At 41.5% G+C, this 24,622-nt stretch overlaps 5 protein-coding genes across 9 annotated transcripts in view; 4 read left to right on the top strand and 1 right to left on the bottom strand.

Moving 5' to 3' along the window:
- The first annotated feature begins 160 nt into the window (after positions 1–160).
- Positions 161–8,142, top strand: LOC144082528 (septin-8-A-like). Of its 3 annotated transcripts, XR_013303275.1 has the most exons (11): positions 161–385; positions 2,082–2,196; positions 2,301–2,496; positions 2,586–2,772; positions 2,842–3,003; positions 3,376–3,472; positions 4,263–4,431; positions 4,579–4,711; positions 4,780–4,967; positions 6,414–6,485; positions 7,361–8,142. XR_013303275.1 is itself a non-coding variant. In XM_077609752.1 (10 exons), the coding sequence occupies exons 1-10, from the start codon at positions 329–331 to the stop codon at positions 7,413–7,415; spliced, it is 1,359 nt and encodes a 452-aa protein (XP_077465878.1). In that variant the 5' UTR covers positions 161–328; the 3' UTR covers positions 7,416–8,142. The 3 variants fall into 3 exon arrangements, 2 of the variants coding, with proteins under 2 accessions (XP_077465878.1, XP_077465879.1); XM_077609752.1 differs by lacking the exon at positions 6,414–6,485; XM_077609753.1 differs by lacking the exon at positions 7,361–8,142 and having other exon boundaries at positions 6,414–6,715.
- A 420-nt stretch (positions 8,143–8,562) lies between these two features.
- ccng1 (cyclin G1) lies at positions 8,563–11,643 on the top strand. The gene is made up of 6 exons (XM_077608523.1): positions 8,563–8,763; positions 9,440–9,703; positions 9,786–10,039; positions 10,118–10,196; positions 10,524–10,634; positions 10,708–11,643. The coding sequence occupies exons 2-6, from the start codon at positions 9,440–9,442 to the stop codon at positions 10,897–10,899; spliced, it is 900 nt and encodes a 299-aa protein (XP_077464649.1). The 5' UTR covers positions 8,563–8,763; the 3' UTR covers positions 10,900–11,643.
- On the bottom strand, positions 11,612–12,755 carry nudcd2 (NudC domain containing 2). 2 transcript variants are annotated; one of them, XM_077608526.1, is made up of 5 exons: positions 12,666–12,755; positions 12,372–12,580; positions 12,231–12,279; positions 12,005–12,156; positions 11,612–11,879 (listed from the first exon to the last, which is right to left on the bottom strand). In XM_077608526.1, the coding sequence occupies exons 2-5, from the start codon at positions 12,558–12,560 to the stop codon at positions 11,796–11,798; spliced, it is 474 nt and encodes a 157-aa protein (XP_077464652.1). In that variant the 5' UTR covers positions 12,561–12,580; positions 12,666–12,755; the 3' UTR covers positions 11,612–11,795. The 2 variants fall into 2 exon arrangements, with proteins under 2 accessions (XP_077464652.1, XP_077464651.1); XM_077608525.1 differs by lacking the exon at positions 12,666–12,755 and having other exon boundaries at positions 12,372–12,652.
- gabra6a (gamma-aminobutyric acid type A receptor subunit alpha6a) lies at positions 12,730–20,936 on the top strand. The gene is made up of 10 exons (XM_077608522.1): positions 12,730–13,132; positions 13,220–13,326; positions 13,480–13,547; positions 14,088–14,308; positions 14,884–14,966; positions 15,042–15,185; positions 15,711–15,863; positions 17,054–17,304; positions 17,523–17,770; positions 20,079–20,936. The coding sequence occupies exons 1-10, from the start codon at positions 13,083–13,085 to the stop codon at positions 20,098–20,100; spliced, it is 1,347 nt and encodes a 448-aa protein (XP_077464648.1). The 5' UTR covers positions 12,730–13,082; the 3' UTR covers positions 20,101–20,936.
- A 376-nt stretch (positions 20,937–21,312) lies between these two features.
- Positions 21,313–24,622, top strand: part of gabrb2a (gamma-aminobutyric acid type A receptor subunit beta2a) — a 28,458-nt gene continuing 25,148 nt past the window's right edge. Inside the window, exons 1-3 of one of the 2 annotated variants that reach the window (XM_077608521.1) lie at positions 21,313–21,530; positions 21,618–21,718; positions 21,956–22,023. In XM_077608521.1, the coding sequence (XP_077464647.1) occupies positions 21,457–21,530; positions 21,618–21,718; positions 21,956–22,023 (243 nt within the window). In that variant the 5' untranslated portion in view covers positions 21,313–21,456. The remainder of the gene's footprint in view (positions 21,531–21,617; positions 21,719–21,955; positions 22,024–24,622) is intronic. The other variant, XM_077608520.1, reaches the window with a different exon arrangement.

Raw genomic sequence — 24,622 nt, 5'->3', positions numbered from 1 at the left:
TGAGCATGAATTGTCATTGCGATTGGCTGGCCACCGACCCAGGGTGCCGGTTAGCTGGGATAGGCTCCAGCACCCCCTGCGAGCCTTGTGAGGAAAACGCAGGAATGAATGAATGAATGATCCAGTCATGGCCGAGGATGGCTTTCGTTTGCCATGACAACAGCTACATCCAGAGGCTCTCACTGGGAAAACAGTTTATGAGATCACCCGTATAAAACCAACCGGTTTCTCCACGGTGCTCTTCCGGCTGTCATGTCGTCCTACGACACTGTCACCGACGGGGTGTTTCCTCCAAGTGGCCATATTTAAAAAGCAACGTGTGTTTGGGATGAGTAGTAGTGAAAGATTCGGGAGCATGGCGGCCGACGAGGAGGACCTTTTCGCTGTAAGTGGAACCTTGTATCGAGTTGTTTTCACTTGCGGGTGGCTTCATCATCATTGTCGAATGGCGGACGTGTTTTTGGAGACTGCTTGTGCGCAATGACTCGGGGAGAAATGCGGGTTTTTTAACTGCGACGGCACGCAGGGAATGATGCCATGTCATTTTCACATTGGAAAGCATCGAGAGGAATTCTATCAAACGCGCAGTTAAGAGGATAAATGGAACCAGTGACTTGATTTAACCAAAGAAAGATTAAAATGCCAGGGCTCTTTTGATTCTCCCTGGTAATAAAAAAAGAAACAATGCAATGCCGACCAGTTTTGTAGTGTGTTCACCTAATTGTTTGATAACATTGGGGGGGGAAAGCATTGACATGCTCCTGAACTAGTCATTTTAAAGGGAAACATTCTGGTTTAAATCCAGAAAAACAATTAACACGTGATTTCGTGGGCAATTGCTACATTCTGAGGAAATGATTATGGAATATCTATAAAATTTAGATTTTATCTGATCAGATTTGATCATTTTAGTGGTGAAATAAAGGACAGATCACGCTTTGATAAGTTGTTGTACCAAGTTGACTATGTTTATGGTTTTAGCTGCAATATCAAAGCCATCAAAGCAGCAAAACAAAATACAATATGTCCTAAAAAAGGAACAAACAGCAGCATATGAAAAACAAAAGCAAGGAAACTAAAGTCAATATACAGTATGTAGAAGATTATTTGAAACTAGTCCAATGTAATGGAATTTACATGCAGGGAAGTCATTATGAATACCTTGACAAAAAGGAACAAGGTTGCAATGGTATGGGGTGCAAATAGTCCAGATATGCGGGGGAATTTGAAGAAAATGGTCCTTGACAAGGCTCCAACTTGCAAAGATAACCTGGGAACTGCAATCAGAAAAAGTTGGTGCCCGATTTATGAAAAATAAAATTTGCCTCAGAACTTTCCTGAAGACATTTTCTGCCTCAGAATCAAGTGAATCATTTTTTTTTCATTTTGTTTGGTTGGAAAAATTAAATGTCACTAACTTTTATGATTGTTTTTCTTGATTTTGTTGGCCCTTCTTAAAGACAGAGGTTGCCATTTGAAATGAATAAAGGTTTGTGTCAGCGACGGTTATTTTCAAAGTATAATGCTATTTATGAATACCAAGAGCATACTAGCGCATGGACATAAAACTGTACATGGAATATTCAAGATTAGAGGATGCTTTGCAAATGCAGTATTGTGAACTGTGAGGATTGGATGGTTTAAAGGTGCCACCAGGCTAATGCTTGGATAGCCTCCCATCCTAAAACACCATCTAGAATCTAGATAAAGAGATCTTTGTGTGTGTTTTGTATGTGTGTGTGTTAAAGAGGCAGAGACAGATGAATGTTGTATTGAACACATCCCGCTCCCCATGCTGAGCTGCTAGCAAAATGCCAGTTTCTCATTGGCATGGATTAGCACATCCAAGTTGTCTCTGCATGCAAATGCTGCAGTTCAATTGATAGTCTGTCAGTAAACTATCGGTAAATCACTTGTGCCCGATCTACTGGTACATTCGTGGAAGCTCGTAAATCTTTCTCCAATAAAACCATGCAGAATGTTGACATTTTGGCCATGATGTGTTTAACTGTTGTACTGTACTTTAAACATTTAAATGTCATTGCTTTGTACCTTGTGTACTTTACTTCCATCCTTTTTAGAACGAAGACAAACGAAGTTTGGAGCTCGGCGGCCACGTGGGCTTCGACAGTCTTCCTGACCAGTGGGTCAGCAAATCAGTCACACGGGGCTTCAGCTTCAACATCCTCTGCGTAGGCGAGTCGATTTTTAAGACTGTACACGAATGATGTATTAGAAATGTCAAGTATTTTCTCCCATCTGTTTACCACTTGTCATTTCCTCGTGTGCTTCGACCACAGGGGAGACGGGGATCGGCAAATCCACCTTGATGAACACACTTTTCAATACGAGATTTGAAAATGAAGAGGCCAGTCATTATGAGAAAGATGTGCTTCTACGCTCGCATACGTATGACTTGCAGGAGAGCAACGTCAAACTCAAGCTGACCGTCGTGCACACGGTTGGTTTCGGCGATCAGATTAACAAGGAAGAAAGGTGATGGAAAAATGGCAATATGAGCATTTGGTTATGGAAACAAAATGGAAAATGTGATAAATAATCAGCAACCACTTGCTCCTGTGCAGCTATAAACCCATTGTGGACTACATCGACACTCAATATGAAACGTACCTCGAAGAGGAGCTAAAAATAAAACGCTCCCTGTCCAATTACCACGACACGAGAATCCACATTTGTCTTTATTTCATCGCTCCCAACGGCCACTCCCTCAAGTCTCTGGATCTCGTCACGCTGAAGAAACTCGACAGCAAGGTGAGCGCAAAATGACATGCATTTTGTTTCCAGTGAGTACGATTCATTTGCTTTGTCGTTCACTTGCAGGTGAACGTCATCCCCGTCATTGCTAAGGCGGACACTGTATCCAGGAGTGAATTGGATAAGTTAAAGATCAAAATTATGAGCGAGCTGGTCAGCAACGGAGTGCAGATCTACCAATTTCCGACAGAGGATGAGGCGGTGGCCGAAATCAACTCTTCTATGAATGTCAGTCACTCACCAGGGCAAGCACAATACTTAGGATGGAGTAGCTGTTTTAAAAAAAAATGTGGGCCACCTTTAAACAAAGACCAGGAGACAGATTGCTCATCTTTTATTAAGCAACCATAAATAATTTTGGGTTCATGTGGAGATTCTTCAGTTAAACAGTGGACTAAGTTCGTGCCATTTATTTACTTTGAGTTACAATTTTGTGATTCATTTTGGTGGGACATTTGATGCTGAAAAGGCTACGAGATTACAAGTGGTTTGTCGGACCTGGTAGTATTACATATTACATATTTTTAATATGAATGGTTGCTTCTATAGTATTGTAACATCTTTGACAAGAGATGGTTTTCATGTTCTATTGTACTTTAGAGTCACCTACCATTCGCTGTGGTTGGCAGCGTGGAAGACGTTAAAGTCGGCAATAAAATGGTCAAAGCAAGACTGTACCCCTGGGGATCAGTACAGGGTGAGTCTAATACAACAAATGAAAGCAGGATTTGATACTAATTTGCACAACATTGACTATTTTCCTCATATAAAACGTATTTGAAACAAATGTAAAACCTCCAAAAAAAAACTGTTTAAGGCACACGTGTCAAAGTGGCGGCCCGGGGGCCAAATCTGGCCCGCCGCCTCATTTTGTGTGGCCCGGGAAAGTAAATCATGAGTGCTGACTTTCTGTTTTAGGATCAAATTAAAATGAAGATTATAGATGTATATTACATTTCCTGATTTTCCCCCTTTTAAATCAATAATTGTAATTTTTTTAATCATTTTTTTCTGTGTTTTTAGTTCAAAAATCATTTTGTAAAATCTAAAAATATATTTTAAAAAGCGAAAATAAACATTGTTTTAGATCTATAAAAAACTGAATATTCAGGGCTTTTTATCCAGTTCTTTTAATCCATTTATTAAAAAAACAATCAAAATATTATATCTAAAAATGTCCGGCCCACATGAAATCAAGTTGACGTTAAAGCGGCCCACGAACTAACCCGAGTCTGTCATGCTTGGTTTAAGGCAATAAAGATTTCCAAATAGATTTTGATGTAAATAGTGCCATTTTTAATCAATGTGTGGAATTAACGTAAATGGCAATGAACAACAACATGATGATTCTGTAACTTAGATATCCTCCCTAGTCTAACGCTTACATTTTTAGCCTCCAGATTTGGAAATGTCAATCAAGATGATGGATTTTGTTAACTGCAGAATGAAGAAAGTACATGACTTTGTCTGTCTACTTGTCCTTTTAGTGGAGAATGAGAGCCATTGTGATTTTGTGAAACTGAGGGAGATGCTTCTACGTGTAAACATGGAAGATCTCCGTGAGCAAACGCACACTCGCCACTATGAACTTTACCGCCGCTGCAAGTTGGAGGAGATGGGCTTCAAAGTTACAGAGCCCAACAATCATTCGTTCAGGTGACATAAATTCAATATAGTCATCACATTTCACAGTTTTCCAATGGTTGTAATGGTAAAAATTACAGAGATTATATTCACATTGGGAAGAGCCTTGTGTGAGTTAAAAAAAAAAAAGAATCAAATGTTATCTTTCTTGACCTCCAGTCTACAGGAGACCTATGAAACCAAGAGGAAGGAGTTCCATCAAGAACTACAACACCAGGAGGAAACAATGAGGCAGAAATTTGTCAACAAAGTTAAGGAGACTGAAGCAGAACTGAAAGAAAAGGAAAAAGAGGTGATGGTTTCCACAAAAAAAACACTTCAGGGAAAGTATCTCTAATTATTTTTGTACTTGGCCTTCAGCTCCACGAGAGGTTTGAGCGCCTCAAACGGCTTCACCAGGAAGAAAAGAAGAACCTGGAGGAGAAGCGACGGGAACTGGAGGAAGAGATGAATTCTTTCAACAGAATGAAGGTTGCTGCAGAGACACTGATGTGCCAAGCTCTTCAAGGTGCTTCTCAAGTTGTCAAGAAAGAAAAAGATAAGAAAAAGTAAGTCCTCTTCTTTCTACCGGGTGCTACTCTGTTCAAATTCAGGGGGGTCTATGACCTCTGATTTTTTTCATTCCAAATTTAGCCACCCATTCTGTTTCATATGTCGAACATATGCTCCAAGTTTGATCATTTCCAATTGTTTGATCATCTCATCTAAGTAAATGTGACCAGTCCTTATGGAGGTGAAGTCATTGCCCTTTCTAAACCCCCTCTATTCCACCAGGATTCAAATCCGCACCTTCATCTTGGCAGTCGAGTGTACTAACTATTGAGCTACTGAAAACCGGTTGTAGAAAGTGCTGTTTGTGTATACAAGGTTGGGGGAACCTTACACCGTGAGAATTTAAAATAGCATACCGGCTAGACTAGACTGTTGCCTCAGTAGCAATGTTCCCTCTAAGCTGCGTGCGTGCGCAATTGCGCACTACTCTCGTCTTCTCTACGCACAGCAAATCATATGGAGCGCACAAAATAAGATCCCAATTTTTTTTTTTTTAGCTGTGAGGCCGACGCGCGAACCACTCATCCGCCGGCCGCCCATTCATAGATATTAATCATTACATTTTATTATTACTAAATTATTTATGTGTAGTAGAAATACACCTACTTATGACAGGTGTGATACTGGTGTGTGTGCTTGAAGTGTTAAAGATGAAAACACGACCGGAACCATTAAAATATAGTTTGTTGTCCATTTAACCGTAATCCTTTTACAGTTTTCCAATTGTATTAATCGTAAAATTCTGGCAATACACCACAAAGTCCATTTTTTAATATGTTTTTTTTATATTTAACAAATTAAATGTTCCCTAAATATTTCCCCACACGGCTCGAGGCAAATAATATCTCTATTGTCTCCTACTACATTACTAGTCCAACAAGGCCACATGATTAAGACTATCAAGCAAAGGGTGGACACGAGTATTCTCTGCGGTAGCCTATGTAGACGGGACGTGATTAACGAGGTAGGGACATCCTCCCGGGAGCCACGTATTGCTCAGATACTGATACAGGGACAGATTGAGAGTGACACCATGTGCCCAGACACAGTAGGATGTGTCACAGTTTGACATAGCCTGATGCTTCTGTCTCTGTGGGCCGACCTGCCAGACGGTATCAGGCGGGGGAAATTGTGTTTACATACGACCGCTCTCACTGCTGACATGGATGACCTCAGCGCACCAAATTATTTAGCACAGGAGGACGCACCATATGTCAAGAGGAATTGTAGGAAATATACGGTGTACACCTGTTGTTGGGAATTAGAAAAGGAAAATATAGAGCAGAATAGAATGAATCAAAGAGGCCGGCCGTGATCCAGACTTTGTTTCGGGATGTGAGACGGTGCAAAAGATAGTAGCAAAACTGAATTTTTCCCATCATCATTTTGTGTTTGTTTACCTCCTGCCATATTTTGTTGTTGTACGTCTTGTCCCTTTTCAGTTGATTTACAGAACAATCATCCAGTGAAACCGTGAATGTGTCTGCCGTCAACGTTGATATAAGAGACTGGTGGTGTGTGAGTCTGAATATGAATACGCCTGCTGTAATCCACTGTTTACTTACCGATGACGTCGTAGCTCTGGTCACTGTGTTGACGCTGACTCTGCGAGACACAGTAAAACAAATTAGTGGACTGTTTTCAATACTTGCAACTGCTGTTATTTTGTGCTCTTGCCATCAATGTGTTGAATTTTTTTATCAGTCAAAAATAAACCTAGAGGCTCATCACAATGAAAACAACTCGGTGCTTTACAGCATATGTTATAAGTCATCGTCTTACAGTTTAACAATATATAAGTGTTCATAATGTCATCAGGAATATTTTATAATGTAGAATATGCACACACTGGGCACAATATTTGAACTAGTTGCACAATTGAATGAGCTCTAATTGAAGCAATAGACAAGTTTAAAGAACACTGTTTAAATGACTGGTTTTAGTTGTATAAAAACATCATAATATTCATCTCCGTAAGAGCACAATGTAAAACCTTCTCAAAATGATTTCCTCTTTTAAATCAAGTAACAAATGTACTATCGGATCCGTTAATCTAACTGTTCATAAAAAAAGTTGACCAACTATTACAAATATCTTTAAGCATAGTTCAATTCCGTTTCTTCATCACTGCAAATCACAATGATAAGCACATTGTTAAAACTTCTATAACTGTTATAATGAAAAAAAATCAAAAGAGCAATACAATATTTACTAAATGTATCTCATAGCAAATGCTTCTTTCTTCCTGCATCTCTTCTCCTTGCAGAAATTGACACTAGCCTTTTAATTGACTTGAAAACAATTAACCAAATTGCATCTTTGGCTTGACTAACAACTAACATGCACTGTGTTCAATGTATCGCTCTTGTCTTGTCTTTTCTTCTCATAGCTTCTTTAGTCTTCCCTCTGCGTGCTCCTTAACCTCATCCAGGAATTTGAATTAGAAGACTTTCTTCTAACCTCGGCAGCAAGTGACAGACGGACAAGCAAGTGAATTATTATGACACTTAAATGAGCACTTTTACAGAAATGCACTTAAATCGATGAAAATATATTGCTATCAGTCTTCCTTGCGTCTTCTACACTCGGATATTTCGCAAAGAATGTGCATGACTTCCAATCTTCTCCTTAAAAATCAAATTCCTTTAAATGGAAAAAGTTTTAAATGTGCCTGCCCCTTATTAACCAAGAGTTTTTGACAGATTCCACTGTGAGATAATACTGTATATAATATAGTATATGGAGACTATGCTATCATGAATGGAAAAGTCGTCTTGTATTAATAGTTTAATTATAACTGGATATGTCTTTTATTACGATCTGAATGGATACAATAAAACAGCTCTGCATAGATATATTACTAATAAACAACTGTTATTGGGCCTCTTTGGTCTATATAAGAATAGTTATATATTAGAAAAATATTTTAATCATGACTTGAAACAGTGGCATGACATATGTACAAATACTAAATTAAATATGAGTTTTGTCAAAGTCAGCATTTAAAGAACTGTTTTATTGGATTACATTTTATGATGTGGTCAATGAATGTACATTTTACAGTGCTTGTGTACCTGAGATTGATATTATTGTAAGAACAAGAATAGTCATTTGCACATACAATCTTCTGTCTTGACCTATTTATGTAATAAACACTAACTTTATTGCAAATGTTCCCTCTTTGCTCCGTTATTTCACATGACTTTATTTAATTTGAATGCAATGTGACACATTTTTCAGGTATACAAAACAAAGATTATGCAACTTTTATTGTATAAAAGTATTACGAAATAACCTACTCGGTATCATTTATCTTTTACAATGAACGTCTTATCAAAAAAATACATCATTATAAATGATTTTATTTATCATTATCGTGGCGAATATGCTGTTAATAATTTTATGATACACTATATAGTTGGACCACGGTGCATTCGGGCATGTGATTGCTCCACTGCTTGTAATAGGCGGAGTGTACTGTTGAAAGACAGGACAAGTGTCCAATGGGATTAGAGAATGCACTCTCTTATCCTACGGTAACCAATGAAAGCTCTCCATGTTAGAACATGGGCCCGGTTTAAGTACCGAATAAACTCTCAAACGGCCCTTTTCCCCGTCGCCTTACTCCAAGGGTCGGGGGTGTGCATAGACAGATCCAAAGTCTGTGCTTAAAACTTTCTTAAGAAAGTTCATACTTTTAATTTTGGGTGTTCTACACCTAATTCACCCGCTGTAACTCCCTACGATTATTTTTTTTTGTTTTCTACAACAACACAACTTGACCTAATTACGGTAAGTGAATCTGATTTTTTTCCCCCTAGTCACGCAATCGTGTTCGTTAAAGTAGATAAAATCATTGTTAAAAATCGAATGATCAAAATGGCAAAGCTTTTGATTGCTTGCTTTTGTAATATTTAGTGATAGTTAGCATTAGCAGTGATAGCGAACGCTACTTGTACGCGTGGTTGGTTGTTTTGATAACGATCATGATCACTTATTTCTATCATTTATAGGGTTGTAATAACGTTTATCATCTGATATTTACTTGTAGGCGGTGTCCTATTGACCTTGGTTTGTTGTTATTGTTCGGCCTAGTTTGGGCTCTGTTATCAGAATGGGAAGGAACATGTCGGGGCATGACAGGGTCTTACTCACGCCCCCAATTTACCTAACGCTTTGAAACGCTTCCAACGTCCAAAACGTTTTGAAATTTTGCAAACCTTTCTCCAATCTTAACTCTCTATATTAAAAAAGATCTGAATCAACTTTTTGTATTCTTTCTGTGACGTCTGGACCACCCCATCCCCTCCCCTCAAGTCTAGTTTAGCCCAGTTTGACAGCTGTGGAGTAAGTAGCAATAGGCCACTAGAATAACTCGCCTGTGAAAAGTCACGTCTACAAGGGGACACCACACGTCTCATGATGCCATGAAAAGTCGTGCTTGAATATCTCCCGTATCTGCACGTAGATGATCGACAAAGTGACCAGACCCGAATCGCCACCTTTTGCGGTGCAGTTGAAGGCCTTGATGGACCTGGAAGGCCGCTATCAGCCAAAGCTCAGCGGTTTGAGGATCATCGAGAGCGCTTCTGACAATGGACTCAGGATGACGAGCAGACTGAGGGAGCTGGAAGTGAAGGATCTGCTCACTCTGAGCAGGTTCTTCGGTTTCAGCTCGGAGACTTTCTGCCTGGCCACCAGCCTGCTCGACCGCTTCCTCTCTGTCATGAAGGTTGGAACTAAAATGACAGAATCTTGTCCGTGAGCGATTTAACTTAAATGTTTATGTTTGACGTTAATCCTGTTTGGTCCAGATCCAACCAAAGCACCTGTCCTGTGTGGGTCTCTGCTGCTTCTACATTGCCGTGAAGTCTTCCGAAGAGAATAAAAACATCCCCCTAGCCAGCGACCTGATCCGTATTAGTCAGAACCGTTTCACGGTCTCGGACATGGTACGCATGGAGAAGATCATTATGGAGAAACTCAACTGGAAGGTCAAGGCCCCCACTGCCCTCCGTTTCCTCCGCTTCTTTCATGGCTACATCCAGGAGCAACTTGGTGAAGATGGGTAAAGGACAAGTTGTTATTTTAAGTCTTTTTTTTAATGAAAGTAAATGCTGAGATTTATATTGATTTTTTTATACAGTGAGATGCTACTGAGCCTTGAAAGCTTGGAGGCTCAATTAAAAGCTTGTCACTGCTCCTTTGTCTTCTCCAAAATGAAGGTACGTGTTTCTTAGTTTACTTTTTTAGTGTAAAGGGGGAGGAAACACCATAATCATGTTCATCCCAGTGGAAATCTGATTTAATACATTGAAGAAAACATAATTTCATTTTTTTCAAATGTGCAATAGTAGAGCTAAATGCAAATAAAAGGCAATATCGTCAAGAAATGTTATCAATACCAGTACAATTCCCATCCATTTTCATGACTTCGATGGTACCTATCGTTTCCTGTACGTGGGTATAACGGACGTCATAAAATGGCCTCGTAGGCATACTTACTCCGTTAGCGGTGTTTTATTGTTTCCATTTTGAAACATTCTCTCCAGCCATCCCTGCTCGCCATGGCTCTCCTGTGTCTCGAGGTGGACGACCAGCATAACCCAGAGGACAGGAACCAACTCTCTGAGGCTCTGAAAAGTTTGCAGAAGCTACTAACTGTAAGTAACCTCAACACAACGGCACATTTGAAGTTAAAATTTAGTTTAAAATGACAGTTGTGTTTGTCTACAGATTCGGGATGGTGATCTGGTGTGCGTCCGCGAGTTGGTGGGAAAATGCTTGGCCGAATATTCCAACGCCAAGTGTTCCAGGCCCAACGTCCAGAGGCTTCGCTGGACTATTTCAGGAAGAACCGCCCGCCAGCTGAAGCACAGCTACTACAAGATCACTCACCTTCCCACCATACCCGAGTCAGCTTGTTAAACTCCTAGCTGCCATGTTGTCACCTGACCCAAAACATTTATTACGGTGATTGGATTAACTTGTCAGGTGACTTGCCTCACTTTATTTTTTAAACTTAAAGATCCTCATTTGTGAGATGAGAATCTTTAAGTTCAAATTTGCTCCCCAAGTATTAGAAAATAGTTCTCTACTCCATTACACTTTTGAGGGTGTGCAAGTGCACAGGTATGTTCTTGTTTGAATCCGTACCATGGTGTTTGGTATTTCCTGGAACGGGTTCTTAGTTTTAAGCCTAAGTATTGAACCACCTAGGTCCTCAGTCCACCATGTGGAAGAGGAGGGAGAAGGATTTTGAGAAACACAAATATGGAACCAAGAAATCGGGCCCAAAATCCTTAAACTTCCATCCTAGGTTGCTTGACTGTCTTGAATGCACACTCCTACCCAAGGTGATTTTTTTTTTTGGTTGATAATAAAGCAAGTTGAAGGTATTAATACAGCAGTCACTGGTGGTTACGGGTGAGGTTTTTTTCCCCCTCCACCTTTAAGATTTATTCATAGTGTGACATGCCACATTTTTAGTTGGGTAGAGAATAGTGTACCCTTTGATCTGAAAATGGAAATGTGATTTGGAATTTGCATTGCAGTTCCTTTGCTGTTCGTTTGTGAAGTATGATAAGTGTTAATTCATACAATCAAAAAGGACTGAATACACAATCTGCAAATGGCGCTGTGCCTTTCAATAAAACTTTATTGAAAAGTCAACTATGAATCTCCTTTGTCTCCATTTCTAAATCAATATAAAAGTCGCACTTTTATACTTGCCCCAAGTTCTGCTAAATCCCCTTTGATCACTCTGATGTCAGCATTAGTGTTCATTGGGACAAAGTGTCTTCCGTATGGGTTTTGGGTACTGGTCATTTTGGTAAATTGGAGAAGTCCGGACCACCGCCAGCAAAGTTACCGGAAATCTCAGCGCCACTGAAGTCAAATCCTGGATTCTAGACAGAAAAAGTTCAATTTGTGTCAATCCTCACTTCACACAGTTGGACCGACCTGGATTTGAACCCAGGACCCCAGAGCTGTGAAGCCGATGTGCTAAACTTGCAAGTTAAAAGCTACTGACCTCCCGTTGGAACCTCTCTAACGTTAGCTTTCTCTGCATCTGGTCCTGGACCCAAGCATTGGCTCGGTATTCTCCTTCTAACAAAGAAGACCAGCAGTTGCCCGCCTCTCGGTTTGTCTTCATCAGCACGATACGAATGAGACATTTGTCCTCTGTGGATGAAAATAAGACCAAGATGAAAAATGGAAAAGGAAGTTTGGGCATGCACTGCCGAGGCACAACCTACCAAGCGTCCATGTGGCCTCATCGGACACTGTTGTGCCGAACCACCTGCCCTGTCCAAGATGAAGATAGGTATTCATTTTGAAGAATTTTGTGACTGTGTCTATGTGGTTCAGTCAGCCATTCACACAAAATAAGATCCTACCTTGATTATTTCTGTCCCTTTGACGTTGAGCTCGACCTCCCTGGACCCTAAATTACATTTGACTTCTTTCGCCGACGTTCCGGGGGGCACGTTGACCTCGATGAACACCTCCTCCATCGTTTGGCTCCACGAGCCCCAGCTTGTTTGACAGGGTACGAGCCCGCTTTTTTCGTCAAAATGTACCGACATGCCGGAAAACGGGCAGTAACCTTTTATAATGCAATAAAAACGAGTTTATAATGATTTTTTTGAGTAGAGAATAAAAGAAAACGATTTGTTGTTGTTGTGCTGTACCTATTTCCGTAAAGTCTTCTTCTTTTTAGAGTGAGACGTAATTTCCGGTCGAGTTGGACATCACAACGCCATCTAGTGGTGATTGGCAACTGAGCAAACGTGGCAATGAGTACACAATGGATTCCTTTTTTGTTTTGAATCTTTTTTTTAAACAATTTTCTTCACAATCATTCTGTAGCATTAGTCGAGATGATGTTTTAATTATTTAAAAATCCATTACAATATACAGTTTGTCTAAAAATGAAGAAGAATTAGTAATCTGTTAATTGGATTACTGGTTGTTTCTGGTGTGACTGTGACTTGCCTTAACGCAGTGTTACAGGTCACCACAAAATCATTTGGACGAACAAACGAACCGCTTTATAATTTGTAAATACTTCATTATAATCCGACAAAGCGGGAGTTTGTGCAGTAGAGATGGCAATCTTTTTCCTGTATTATATTCTTGCATGTATCTGTGGAACAAGGTAAATCCTCATTCTAGTCTTAAAATCTGATCGACATGGTTGAACATTGTCATCTATGTTGTGTGTGTGTTGTTTTTCACTTTAAAGTCTTGGAAATGTGAACTCAAATGAGAAGATTTACTCAGACAACATCACCCGTATTCTGGATCGACTTTTGGATGGTTACGACAATAGGCTGCGACCTGGATCTGGAGGTATAATTTTTTTTAAAAATGAAAGGAAAACTGGATCAGATGTTTTCAAATGTATAGTACCAGTATGGTGGATTGACTGGCGACCAGTCCCATGTCATTCATGATTAGTAGTTTGATAGAAAACAGGTGTGTATGCTGTGTTTTGATTTGCAGGTGGCATTACAGAGGTGAAAACGGACATCTTTGTAACAAGTTTTGGACCTGTTTCCGACGTTGAGATGGTATGATAATAATTCTTCAACTCAGCAATGCAAAGAGACAAAGTGACACAGTGAAATACGCAATAACCAGTGAGTGCTTGCCTCATGGGCATTGTGCCATGAGCGCATCTAATGAGCTGTAATCTGCTTGACCAACTCTATAACGCCATTACTGATGACTTCTGAATCAATATGACAAAACATGTCAGTGAGGGACAGCTTAATAGACTGATTAATGATGATCTGGAATGAGTGACAAGTGACCGTCATTGCATCGAGTGTTGAGATGACCTTTTTGTTGTTGTTATGCAGGCTGGGGAACTGCAGTGAGATGAGGAAAGCAAAATGTCGTATGACACTGACAATGTTTTACAGTAATTTGACTTTAAATTGAACATTTTTTTTCATTATTTGGCTTGACCTGCAACCTAGTACGTATACTCAAATGTGATCTGTATATAGCCCAGCCCCCCAATTCTTTATTTAGCTTATTTTTTTTGGCTGGGGTGACTTTGATTTAGATTTATAGTCTGGAAAACACTGTTCTTATCTTCTTTTCAGGAATACACCACGGACATGTTCTTTCGACAGATGTGGGTTGATGAGAGACTGAAATTTGAGGGTCCCATTGAAATCCTGCGCTTGAACAATCGCATGGTAGACAAGATCTGGACACCGGACACATTCTTTCGGAACTCCAGAAAGTCAATTTCCCACAACATGACCACACCTAACAAGCTTTTCCGGATTATGCAAAACGGCACCGTTCTATACACAATGAGGTGATGGGTATAAGTCTATATTATTTGGTACACGGTCGTTTGGTCGCCGGTCTTTTGGTCGCCCGGGAGGTTATTGATAATTACCATTTAAATCGTTGCTCAAATTCCCTAAATACAAACTGCGAATTACTATTTAGTCATACTTAATGCCCTATTAATTATTAGGCTAAAGAAAAGCTCCAAATTTCCCAGACTTTTATTGTTTTTTGTTGGAGAACTTGTTAAGACCCTGACTGACGTACCTTCCTAAGGTACATACAATGTCATGTACATACAAACTCTTATACACTCACACGTCGGCTCAGTGAAACTGCTCAGGGCCATTGTTGGCTTTTATTGATGCGTAGACCGTGTTGTTTTACCTTGTTTTGTCGCCGGTCTTTTGGTCGCCCGGACCGCGACAACGGGCGACCAAAAGACCGCGACCAAAAGACGGCGACCAAAAGACCAGCGACCAATCGACCGCACACGTATTATGGTACACGGTTGGCTCATTTCATAATTAGAGGACATTCTGCCTTGAAACATGATCGTTGGCTTTTCCGTTTTTGGAATACATATTTTCCGTTTGTCAGACTGACAATTAGTTCGGAGTGTCCGATGAATCTGATGGACTTTCCCATGGACGGTCATGCTTGTCCTCTCCGATTTGGAAGCTGTGAGTAACAGAATATTATGAGAAACAAAACACATTAAAGGAATGCTGAAAAACGTGACACGTGACATTTTTCAGATGCCTACACCAGCAATGAAATCATCTTCACTTGGAAAAAAGGCCTCACAAAGTCTGTCGACTGTCCCAAAGAGTCCATGAGTCTTTTACAGTACGATTTGGTCGGACAGACGTTGTCCAGTGAGATTTTCAAGTCAAACACAGGTGGGCACACACAGTTAGATGAGTGAAAAGAATGCTATTAACTTGAGCGCTGACTAATTAATTCCACTTCTCTCCAAGTTCTCGGAGCGGTCAGGGTTAATTAGTGCCGTTTTGGAAAAAAAAAGCAGTACTGTACCGTGTTTAAAATGATAGGAAAGATCTTGCTGTGAAGCCAGCAGAATCCTAAAAAAAAGGCTGACGAATAGAAGAGCGAAAGCCATTCATCGGGGGGAAAGAGAATCTCTGCACGTGTGTGCTGCTTATTTTTGCTCCATGAAAATATGCGTGTGTTTAGACAGAGCGACGTTGCGTATAATGACACTGGAGGCCTTCCCCCTCCTCTCCTCCGCTCTTCCACATTTGCAGTACAGTTTGTTTTTTCTTTTTTTATACACGGTTTGACTCTATGCTATGTCCCGCCAGCTATTTTGTTTCAAGGGCAGGCAAGGGCGTTGATGGTTGCGCTCGCCTCGCTCTTTCTTCCCTCAGGGCTGCTCTCCTCACGCTTGCTGTTTATCTCCGCAGGTCACTACTCGGTCCAGGTGGTCCATTTCCACCTCCAGAGGAAGCTGGGATATTACCTCATCCAGACATACATTCCACTTATCATGGTTGTCGTGCTGTCACAAGTGTCTTTCTGGATCAATAAGGAGTCTGTCCCCGCGCGAACAGTTGCCGGTATGTCACCTTTGCTGTGAATTGCCATCAGCACCATGCGCGCATGTTGGTTTAGAAAGACAACATTTAGCACTGCCATTTACGGCACTAGATGTCAAGTCTGTAACACCTTTATTTTTAGGGGCTTTTGACATCTATTGCTTTCGATAAGAAGGAATTTATACAAAAATAAAGTTGGGAAAATTGGACATTTCAGACTTAACACTTGATTCAGGAAAAAAAAATCCATTAATTATTATTTGATATATTTTTTAATTTTTTTATTATTATTTTAAGATATTTTAATATTTAGATGTTTTATGATGATTTTTATAATTATAAATCAATTTTAAAAAGCACTGTGAAAACAATCAAAGCTTGTTTTAATGTCATTTAATACAAGTCTTGAAACACGTAACGTGTAATGGGTTTTTAAGACGAATGCCGATCTAGCCATGAAACTACTTTTAGAGTGCAAGCCATTTTTTGACCAAACTTTCAAGGTCCTCAAAATATTTTGTCTTTATTATTATTATTATTACTTATTATAAAATGTTTTTCTTTACAAATCAGCAGTAGGACATTACTGAGTTTGACAAAATATCATCTAGGTTAGCTAAAACGAGCCATTAGCAAAAGAAAAGAAAAACAACTTTGATGACACTGGCTTGCTTTTGTGGCATTTCTAACATTTGAATCTTGTTTTTATTTGATGAATTAGTTAAAATAACATTTGATCTATAATAATAATAATAATAATAATACCAATAATAATAATAATACCAATAATAATAATACCAATACTACTACTACTACTACTAATAATAATACATCCAGCAATATACTACATACGCTATAAGTGCCATTTCACTCAATATTGGATTGGATTGGATTGGATAACTTTATTCATCTCGTATTCGGGAAATGTCATTGTCACAGTAGCAAGAGGGTGAGAATCTTTAACTCTCAGCTTTTTGGGTACCAGCATTTTCCATCATTGTGTTTAGTGAGAACAAATAAGATAAAAACCATGCATCACTTCCATATGCTCAGTCTTTCATTTTTTTAAATTGAGTACATTTGGGAAAAACAGCACTGTTCAATACTGTTTTTTTATTTTTTAAAATTCATTGTGGCGTGTGCGACTTGGCCACCGGGAGCAATATAATCCAATCACCCCACCACAAATCAAGTGCTTCTTCTCACCCCAGGCATCACCACAGTGCTAACAATGACCACCCTCAGCATCAGCGCCCGTCAGTCACTCCCCAAAGTGGCTTACGCCACCGCCATGGATTGGTTCATCGCCGTGTGCTTCGCCTTCGTGGCCTCGGCCCTCGTCGAGTTTGCAGCAGTCAACTACTTTGCCACGCTGCAGGCCAACCGCCTGAAGAAGAAGAAAGCCCGACAAGACAAGCTTGAGGTTCTAGCTCGCGCCAGCGATGACGACGACACGATTTCGGTAGAATCGCCGTCAATGCATTTCACACTTAGATCAGCACATTACATCATACTATCTTCCGTAGTTGTGCAGTCTTGGTTTCCAACCACTGGTTGCCCTACCTAAGAAAAAAAAGTAAAAAGCAAATAACTTGTCATGTCAGCATTCATCAAATGACCTGCCAATCGAAACGCTGGCCTGACATTGGAACGCACTCACGCCCCCCGCCCTCTTCTCAGGGGTCCAACATCAGCAATCAAGAGGGCCTGAAGAGAAGAAACCACTCGATGTGTCCCAGTGAAGTCACTGAGGCGCCGCCAGTGCCGATTTTCCTTCAGCAGGGATCGGCTTTCCCCCAAATTCCACAGCTGGCTGGCACCAGCCCCATTGACAAGTACGCCCGCATTCTCTTCCCACTGACGTTTGGTCTCTTCAACCTCGTCTACTGGTACATCTACCTGGCCAAGGACACTATGGAAAGAGCCAGGTACATTCTACGCACATCTACATTTAATTAAATTTGACTTTGCCTAAAACAGTGCCAACTATTAACTTTAAATAATGTTGAAAAATACTACTCTAATACAGTGGTACCTCGACATACGATCTTAATCCGTTCCGGGACTGAGATCGTATGTCGAGCTTTTCGTAACTCGAGCGAACGTTTCCTATTGAAATGAATTAAAAACAAATTAATTCGTTCCAACCCTCTGAAAAACACCAAAAACAGGATATTGGATTGGAAAAAATGTTTTATTTCTTCTAATTTGCCATCTATTAACAAAGTAACACTTTGGGGGAGAAACATGAAATGCAACCTCCTACCCATGTATTGATTGTGGGTAATGAAGTTTTATTCTGAGAAAGGGTGCCATTGGCAATCGGTGTTGTGTGCACGAGTATACTTCATTACCCAGAAAGCCCTCTTTTTGCCCGCGCATGCACGTTGTGCATTTCCTGGTCCATATGTAAGCGAAAGAAACCGTTCAGTGCTCGTAGATATCTGTTATACACAGAGATGCGGCAAAAAAGACAGTGCGCTACAATGATACAAACATGTCATGGCCACCTGGCTTGGTCGCATCTCGAAATTTTTATCGTATCGCGGGCGAATTATTTGATCGAAATTTTCGTCGTACCACGATCATGTCGTACCACGAGCTGATCGTAGGTCGAGGTACCACTGTAATACTCATGGAAATGGGAAAAATCCAATAGACAATATTTTTATCAGTAGTATCCTGGAAAAAAAGTTGAGGGAGAATGACCTAATATTGCTTTTCAACGAATTTGTGTGAATAATTTAGCTGGATTCTAAGAAAAGGAATTTGCTTTATTTCAATCAACGCGTATGTATATTGTATCGAGCATCGTATGTCAGTTGGCCTTTGAGCCAGGTGGGATCAGGAGATGCGACAGGTCACTAATATTCATGAGCAAAGTGGCACCACATTGATGGATGAAGGGCTTAACACCAACAAGAGTCGAGTAGTACGTTGCTGTGGAATATTTTATAAGCAATGTCTAGCTACATTTACCCTTGCTGTTTAGGATTTAACCTCCATCCATCTTGCACACGCGCGACACATGTAGCTGATAGCAAAAGACCTTCAGTGCTGATTTTAGAACAGTACAGCATTTTTAATATATAGTGGAATATCTAAATTTAAGCACAGTGATGCTGTTTGAGTTTTCAGATCATTTTCAAACGTTTCCTAGAAAAAGCTATCGACGAACAATCTCATTTTCCGACTCGACAAATTATAGTTGCCAGTATGTTGTCGCTGAATTTGGACGTACAAAAAATTACATTTCACCTAACGCAATAAAAGAAATGTAATGCAATTTGGACGTTCTTTACATTGCTGCTGCTGGATTTTTTAACCGTATTTTCACGACTATAAGGCGCACTTAAAAGTCTTAAATTTTCTCCAAAATAGACAGGGCGCCTTATAATCCAATATATGGAAAAAAAATTAAAATGTGTCATTCATTGAGGGTGCGCCTTATAATGTGGTGCGCCTTATAGTCGGTAATTTAACCACTCATTTAACAAAAGAGTAAATCTTTAAAATGATGAAATTAATTTGCATTTAGATTTTTAGGGACCGATTTATTGTGTTGAAAACATTGATTCTTACTGTGAAATATCTTTGGATATCTCGTATTTTATTGAAACAACAACTTTCTGCTATACCTTTAAATCTATCGTTTCTAACACCGAGGGAGTCCCATTAGATGATAAAAAATAAAAAAGTCAAATAACGCCTGGTGGCATTTCAGCCTATGCGCTTGCATTTATTGTAATACTAATAGATTTATGTACAGGCCAACACGTGCCACTGAACGCATGGCGCTTTTCCGTAAAGGTTACCCGAGGGCTACCAAAACCCCCGAACGCTTTAACGAAAACTCTATTTCTCCACCGGGACTTGGTCACCCCGGCAATTCTAAATCGGCGCTCACTTTCAACGAGGACTCGTAATAAGTGGGCCACTTCTCCAACGCAACCAAGAAAGAGAAGAGGCAGAGAGATGTGTTACGTAACGCCCGGGGAGTGCAAATCTGCTCATCATGCTTCTCGTGTTCCTGTCAGAGAATTTGGGGGGCTTGTTTGAGGGAAAGAAACGTGAAGAAGAGCTGAATCACATCTTCACATATTTTCACTGCATCATTTTGCCGGAGGATGAGGATGAGGAGGAGGAGGAGGAGGAGGAGGAGGCGCTTAGGCCTGGCATGTGTTTCTGTGCACATAGATGTGCTAAGCTCACGCTGTGTGTATTCTTCTCTCGCAGGGATGTGAATTCAACATCTTAAAAAGCCGAGGACCAGGAAAAGGGCACGTGCAGAGCGAGAGAGCGCCTCCCTCCTCCTTCCTCCCCCCCGCTCTCTCTCTCTGTGAAGCTCTCAGCATTTGTTCTGCTCTCTTCTGACGGAGGAAATGAATCAGAAACTCATTTATTCTGCTGCCGCGCATCTATTCATTTCACAGGCTGTGACCGCTGCCCACTCGCGTTCTGATCAGTAGGCTGAAGAGCCGCCCTTCACGGGCCCGCCGACCTCTTAAACCAGACGACCAAAGGGACCCCGAGAAGCGCGCCAGACGCATGAAAAAGAGCGCCGATGATATCATCTGTGATGGCTGCACCTGCCGGTGGTGATGCAAGAGTGAACCAACGCTCTCAGAAGGCTGCCCTCTATAGGAGGGCAGACGCCACTGCGAGCACATCAAAGTCTGCTGGCCTACCGTGCTTCCGAAATTGTTGCTCGTGGGTGAGAAACGGTGGGCCGCTTGTAAAAACATTGCGCACATTTTGCTCCTCACGACAAGATGTTTGTTGTAGTACCGAGACGGACCTGTGAGAGGCAACATTGTGTTACCAGCGTCAAATAATAGGAGTAGAATAAGTAAAGCAGAGGATCGGAATTGGTTAAAAAAATCAGCAACAACAACAACAAACAAACATGTTTTTAACATTTATTCATATTCAAGTGTTCATCTATTGGATCAAATTCATATTTGGATTTGACATCTATCACTGTCCATGACAAATACTCAATGTTATCCTTCACAGTTGAAACAGATTTCAATATCTATAACTGCCAATAAATGAGTTGAGACCTGATGCAGATACATAAAACAAATTGCTGAAATTCCACAGTTTCCATTCATTTCAACATGTCAGACCCTTGCAAAGAGGCACTGTTCAAATGACTACCGCCATCTAGTGTGAAAGCTGAAAAGTGCAACAGAATGTAAGCTGAATTGAAGTTTCTTGCCTGTGCCAAATGCCATGATATTTTCATCCCTGGACAGCAGGCATTAGTTTGGACACCCCTAGATAAGAACAAGAGGGTGCTTAGTCCAAAAGTTGATCCTTTTTCTCTCATAAGAGCATTGACAAAGCTTGCAGGTGCGGGCTGTGGGGAAAAAAGAGGGTGATAAAAGCGCATCTCTCCCATGGTGTCTTTGTCAAGCGCACGCACTTGCGCCTGTCATACATTTTGTTCCTCCGCAATGGAAGCTTCTCATGCACCATCAGCCGTCTCCGCGCTTTGATCTCGGCTCGGCAGTGCGCATGCGCACCTCACTGGCTCCTCTGCACCGTCTCCGGCAAGTTGGATGTGCGCGCTCCTCACTCGCATCCCGAAACCGCCTCAAAAACTGTTGAGATGGGGAGGATCAGGAAAAACCACTTTGGGATTTTGACTTTTTCCCTGCTCGTCACTTTTGTCTGGACTCAAAGGTAAACATCTCTTCACGCCAACCTCTGATTGCCCTCGTTTTTTTTTGCCCATGACACCACCTTTTCCCCCCCTTTCCTCCTTTTTAGCTCCAAGGATCTCAAAGACCCCAGCAACATGCCTCTGGTCAAAGAGACAGTGGACAGACTGATGAACGGATACGACATTCGATTGAGGCCCGATTTTGGAGGTACCCCCTCCCCTTCTCTCACCCCTTATAAAAAAAACGCCATCGCGGTGATGATGATAAGAGCTCGCAATATCTGCATTCATTGACATAATGCGGTTAGACCGAGGAAAATGCGATTAATCGTTCAAGGCGGCATCGCCAAATCGCTCATCTTGTGTTGTGTCACCCCCCCCCCAAAATATGAAATGGACACGAGAAGGTTTGTCCTCTCAAATGGCTGTCTGCCTTTTTTTTCAGGTGCTCCCGTGGCCGTGGGCATGAATATAGACATAGCCAGCATAGACATGGTGTCCGAAGTCAACATGGTAGGTGCATTTTTCCATCCCGCACAACATCCCGTGCATGCATGGCGCAGATGGGATGGAGCTAATTAGCACGGTTTTTTGCTGGGTGCACGCATTTACCCCATCCCCCCGTATTTTTCAAGTGTATCTTGGCTCAAATGTGGGTATTGCGTGTCAATCCTTGTCCGTGTTCGCCCATAGTCCCGCATTTGCAGCTCTGCTGGCCGCATTTGAATTCTGAACACACACTCAGTGGCGCACTGGCACGGCCGTGCGCGCTCAGAGCTGTGGGCGTGCGCGCGTGCGCGTGCGCGTGTGTGCGCGTGTTGGTGCGAGTGCAAGTGCGAGTGCATCACGTTCTCTTGCTCCACCAGTGTCATTTTGTTGACACATACCCTCTCTCTGTGTGTGGAGGAGCACGGGTGGGAAAGATAGGGCTGGTGGGCCGCGCGGGGGCCCGCCGGGGTGCTGGATGCGGTCCATCATTTGGGTTTCAAATGCAGATTTAAAAAAAAATGCTAGATGTATTGACATGGTCTGATTTAGCTAAAATCTTTTTGAAAACAATATTTTCTACATTTTTAGGTCACTACAAGTATTTAAAAGTTGGCGAATAGCAGGTGACTACAGATTACGATATCGTATTGGACATCAATGGTAGTTGATGAGTAAGGGTTGGAAAAAATGTAATTTGTGCATGAAAATGTTTAGAACGGAAGAAAAACAGGCTTTTGTGTCATAATAAATGGAGCTAAACTAGTAATCATGCGAAGAAGAAGTATGTTTATTTGTTAGTTTTTTTGACGGGGTTTCCCGGTTGCTGCTGTTTTGGTTTGCAATAGAGCTCAAATGTTTGGCAGTTTTGTTAAATATGACGACACTGCAGTTATTATTATTTTTTTTCATTTATATTTCTTAAGGCAATGACGCACTCATCTAATTGGGGCAGCGCGTCCATTGAGGAATTATTTTACGGTATATCACGGCTTGCTTGTGTATGGGGAAGGAATTCACAAAATGGTCCAACAGAGGAAGTTTGTTACATAATGGCATAAAAATAGTAAGAAAGATCAGAAGCGGGGGTGTTTTCCCTTCTACCTGGCGCCATTTTCGAATTGTGTTCCGTGGGTTTTGATTGGTTCGTTCGCCAAACCTCCGCCGCTGAAGGCCAACCCAACAGTCGGAGATGAGCAAAACGCTCCGTACAGGAGAAGTGGGCGCCTGAGGGGTCGACGAGAGATTTGAAACGGAACCCCCCTCACCGGTTTGCCTCTGATTTCCCCTCCCACCACTTTGACTGGATTCTTGGCTGTGACTTTGGCCTCAGAGGCCATGTCGCCAACCCCTGCCTTGCTCCAAAGGCTCCTCTTACTTAAGAACTGGGCGTCCATGGGGGCATTCATGTGGAAAAAAACACTGCTTCGTACATCCGCGCGCAAAGCAAAACACAAAACGGCGCTCAAACGCTGAATGGTCGCCGACGTCACGCAGCCCGCCCGTGGCCACGGCGAACAATTCGTCTTCGGAAAAGCCCGCCATTCTTTCTGGGATCTGACGCGGCCAACGCCGTCACCCCGGGCCCTCTGACTTACGGAACGGGTCAACCTCCTCTTATTTCTCGACGTGGACGAGATCAAAGTAGCGGATGAGATTGATCGCTTCCAGATCAATAATATTAGCCGTGTCAGCGTGATTGTGGGAATTAAAGTCGGTGACCTCCACTCGGGTGGGTCGCTTTGATCTTGCACATCGTGCCAGGGGGCTTTTCGCAAACAACGAGGGGAGGATGAAGAAGGTGGAGGAGATTTGAAGGTTATTTTTCTGCTTTGGTGTTTTTTTTTGTGGTGGCCAGCTGATGAGGATCTGTGATCTTATTACCCAAGTCCAGATATATATGCATGGAGCATGTTTTGACACGGTCTGCAATCTAATGAGATCAAAACATAAATTCTGTCAGACTATTTTGTGATGCTTTGGATACAGGGGACACTTCGCCGGTACACGGTCGATTGGTCGCCGGTCTTTTGGTCGCCCGGAAGGTTATTGATAATTACCATTTAAATCGTTGCTCAAATTCCCTAAATACAAACTGTGAATTACTATTTAGTCATACTTAATGCCCTATTAATTATTAGGCTAAAGAAAAGCTCCAAATTTCCCGGACTTTTATTGTTTTTTGTTGGGGAACTTGTTAAGACCCTGACTGACGGTTGGCTTTTATTGCTGCGTAGACCGTGTTGTTTTACCTTGTTTTGTCGCCGGTCTTTTGGTCGTCGGTCTTTTGGTCGCCGGTCTTTTGGTCGCCCGTTGTCGCGGTCGGGACGACCAAAAGACCGCGACCAAAAGACCGCGACCAAAAGACCGGCGACCAAAGGACCGGCGACCAAAAGACCGCGACCAAAAGACCGGCGACCAATCGACCGCACACGCACTTCGCCATATTGATGTTTGATTATTGAAATGGATTATTTTTTTGTCATCAAAGTCGACGTTTTGAATTGCCAATAGTCGGCATATGTTTGCGCGAGTCTGACTTCAAGAAAATAAGGAGTGAAGGGAGTCGATGTTAGCCTGGCTAGCTTAAGTTATAGTGATCTTACTCAGATTGCACCTAATATTT

This window comes from Stigmatopora argus, chromosome 9 (assembly GCF_051989625.1).
Source record: "Stigmatopora argus isolate UIUO_Sarg chromosome 9, RoL_Sarg_1.0, whole genome shotgun sequence".
In the NCBI taxonomy this organism is placed as follows: domain Eukaryota; kingdom Metazoa; phylum Chordata; class Actinopteri; order Syngnathiformes; family Syngnathidae; genus Stigmatopora; species Stigmatopora argus.
Note: the sequence above shows the minus strand (reverse complement) of the source record. Positions and strands in the feature narration are given on the sequence as shown.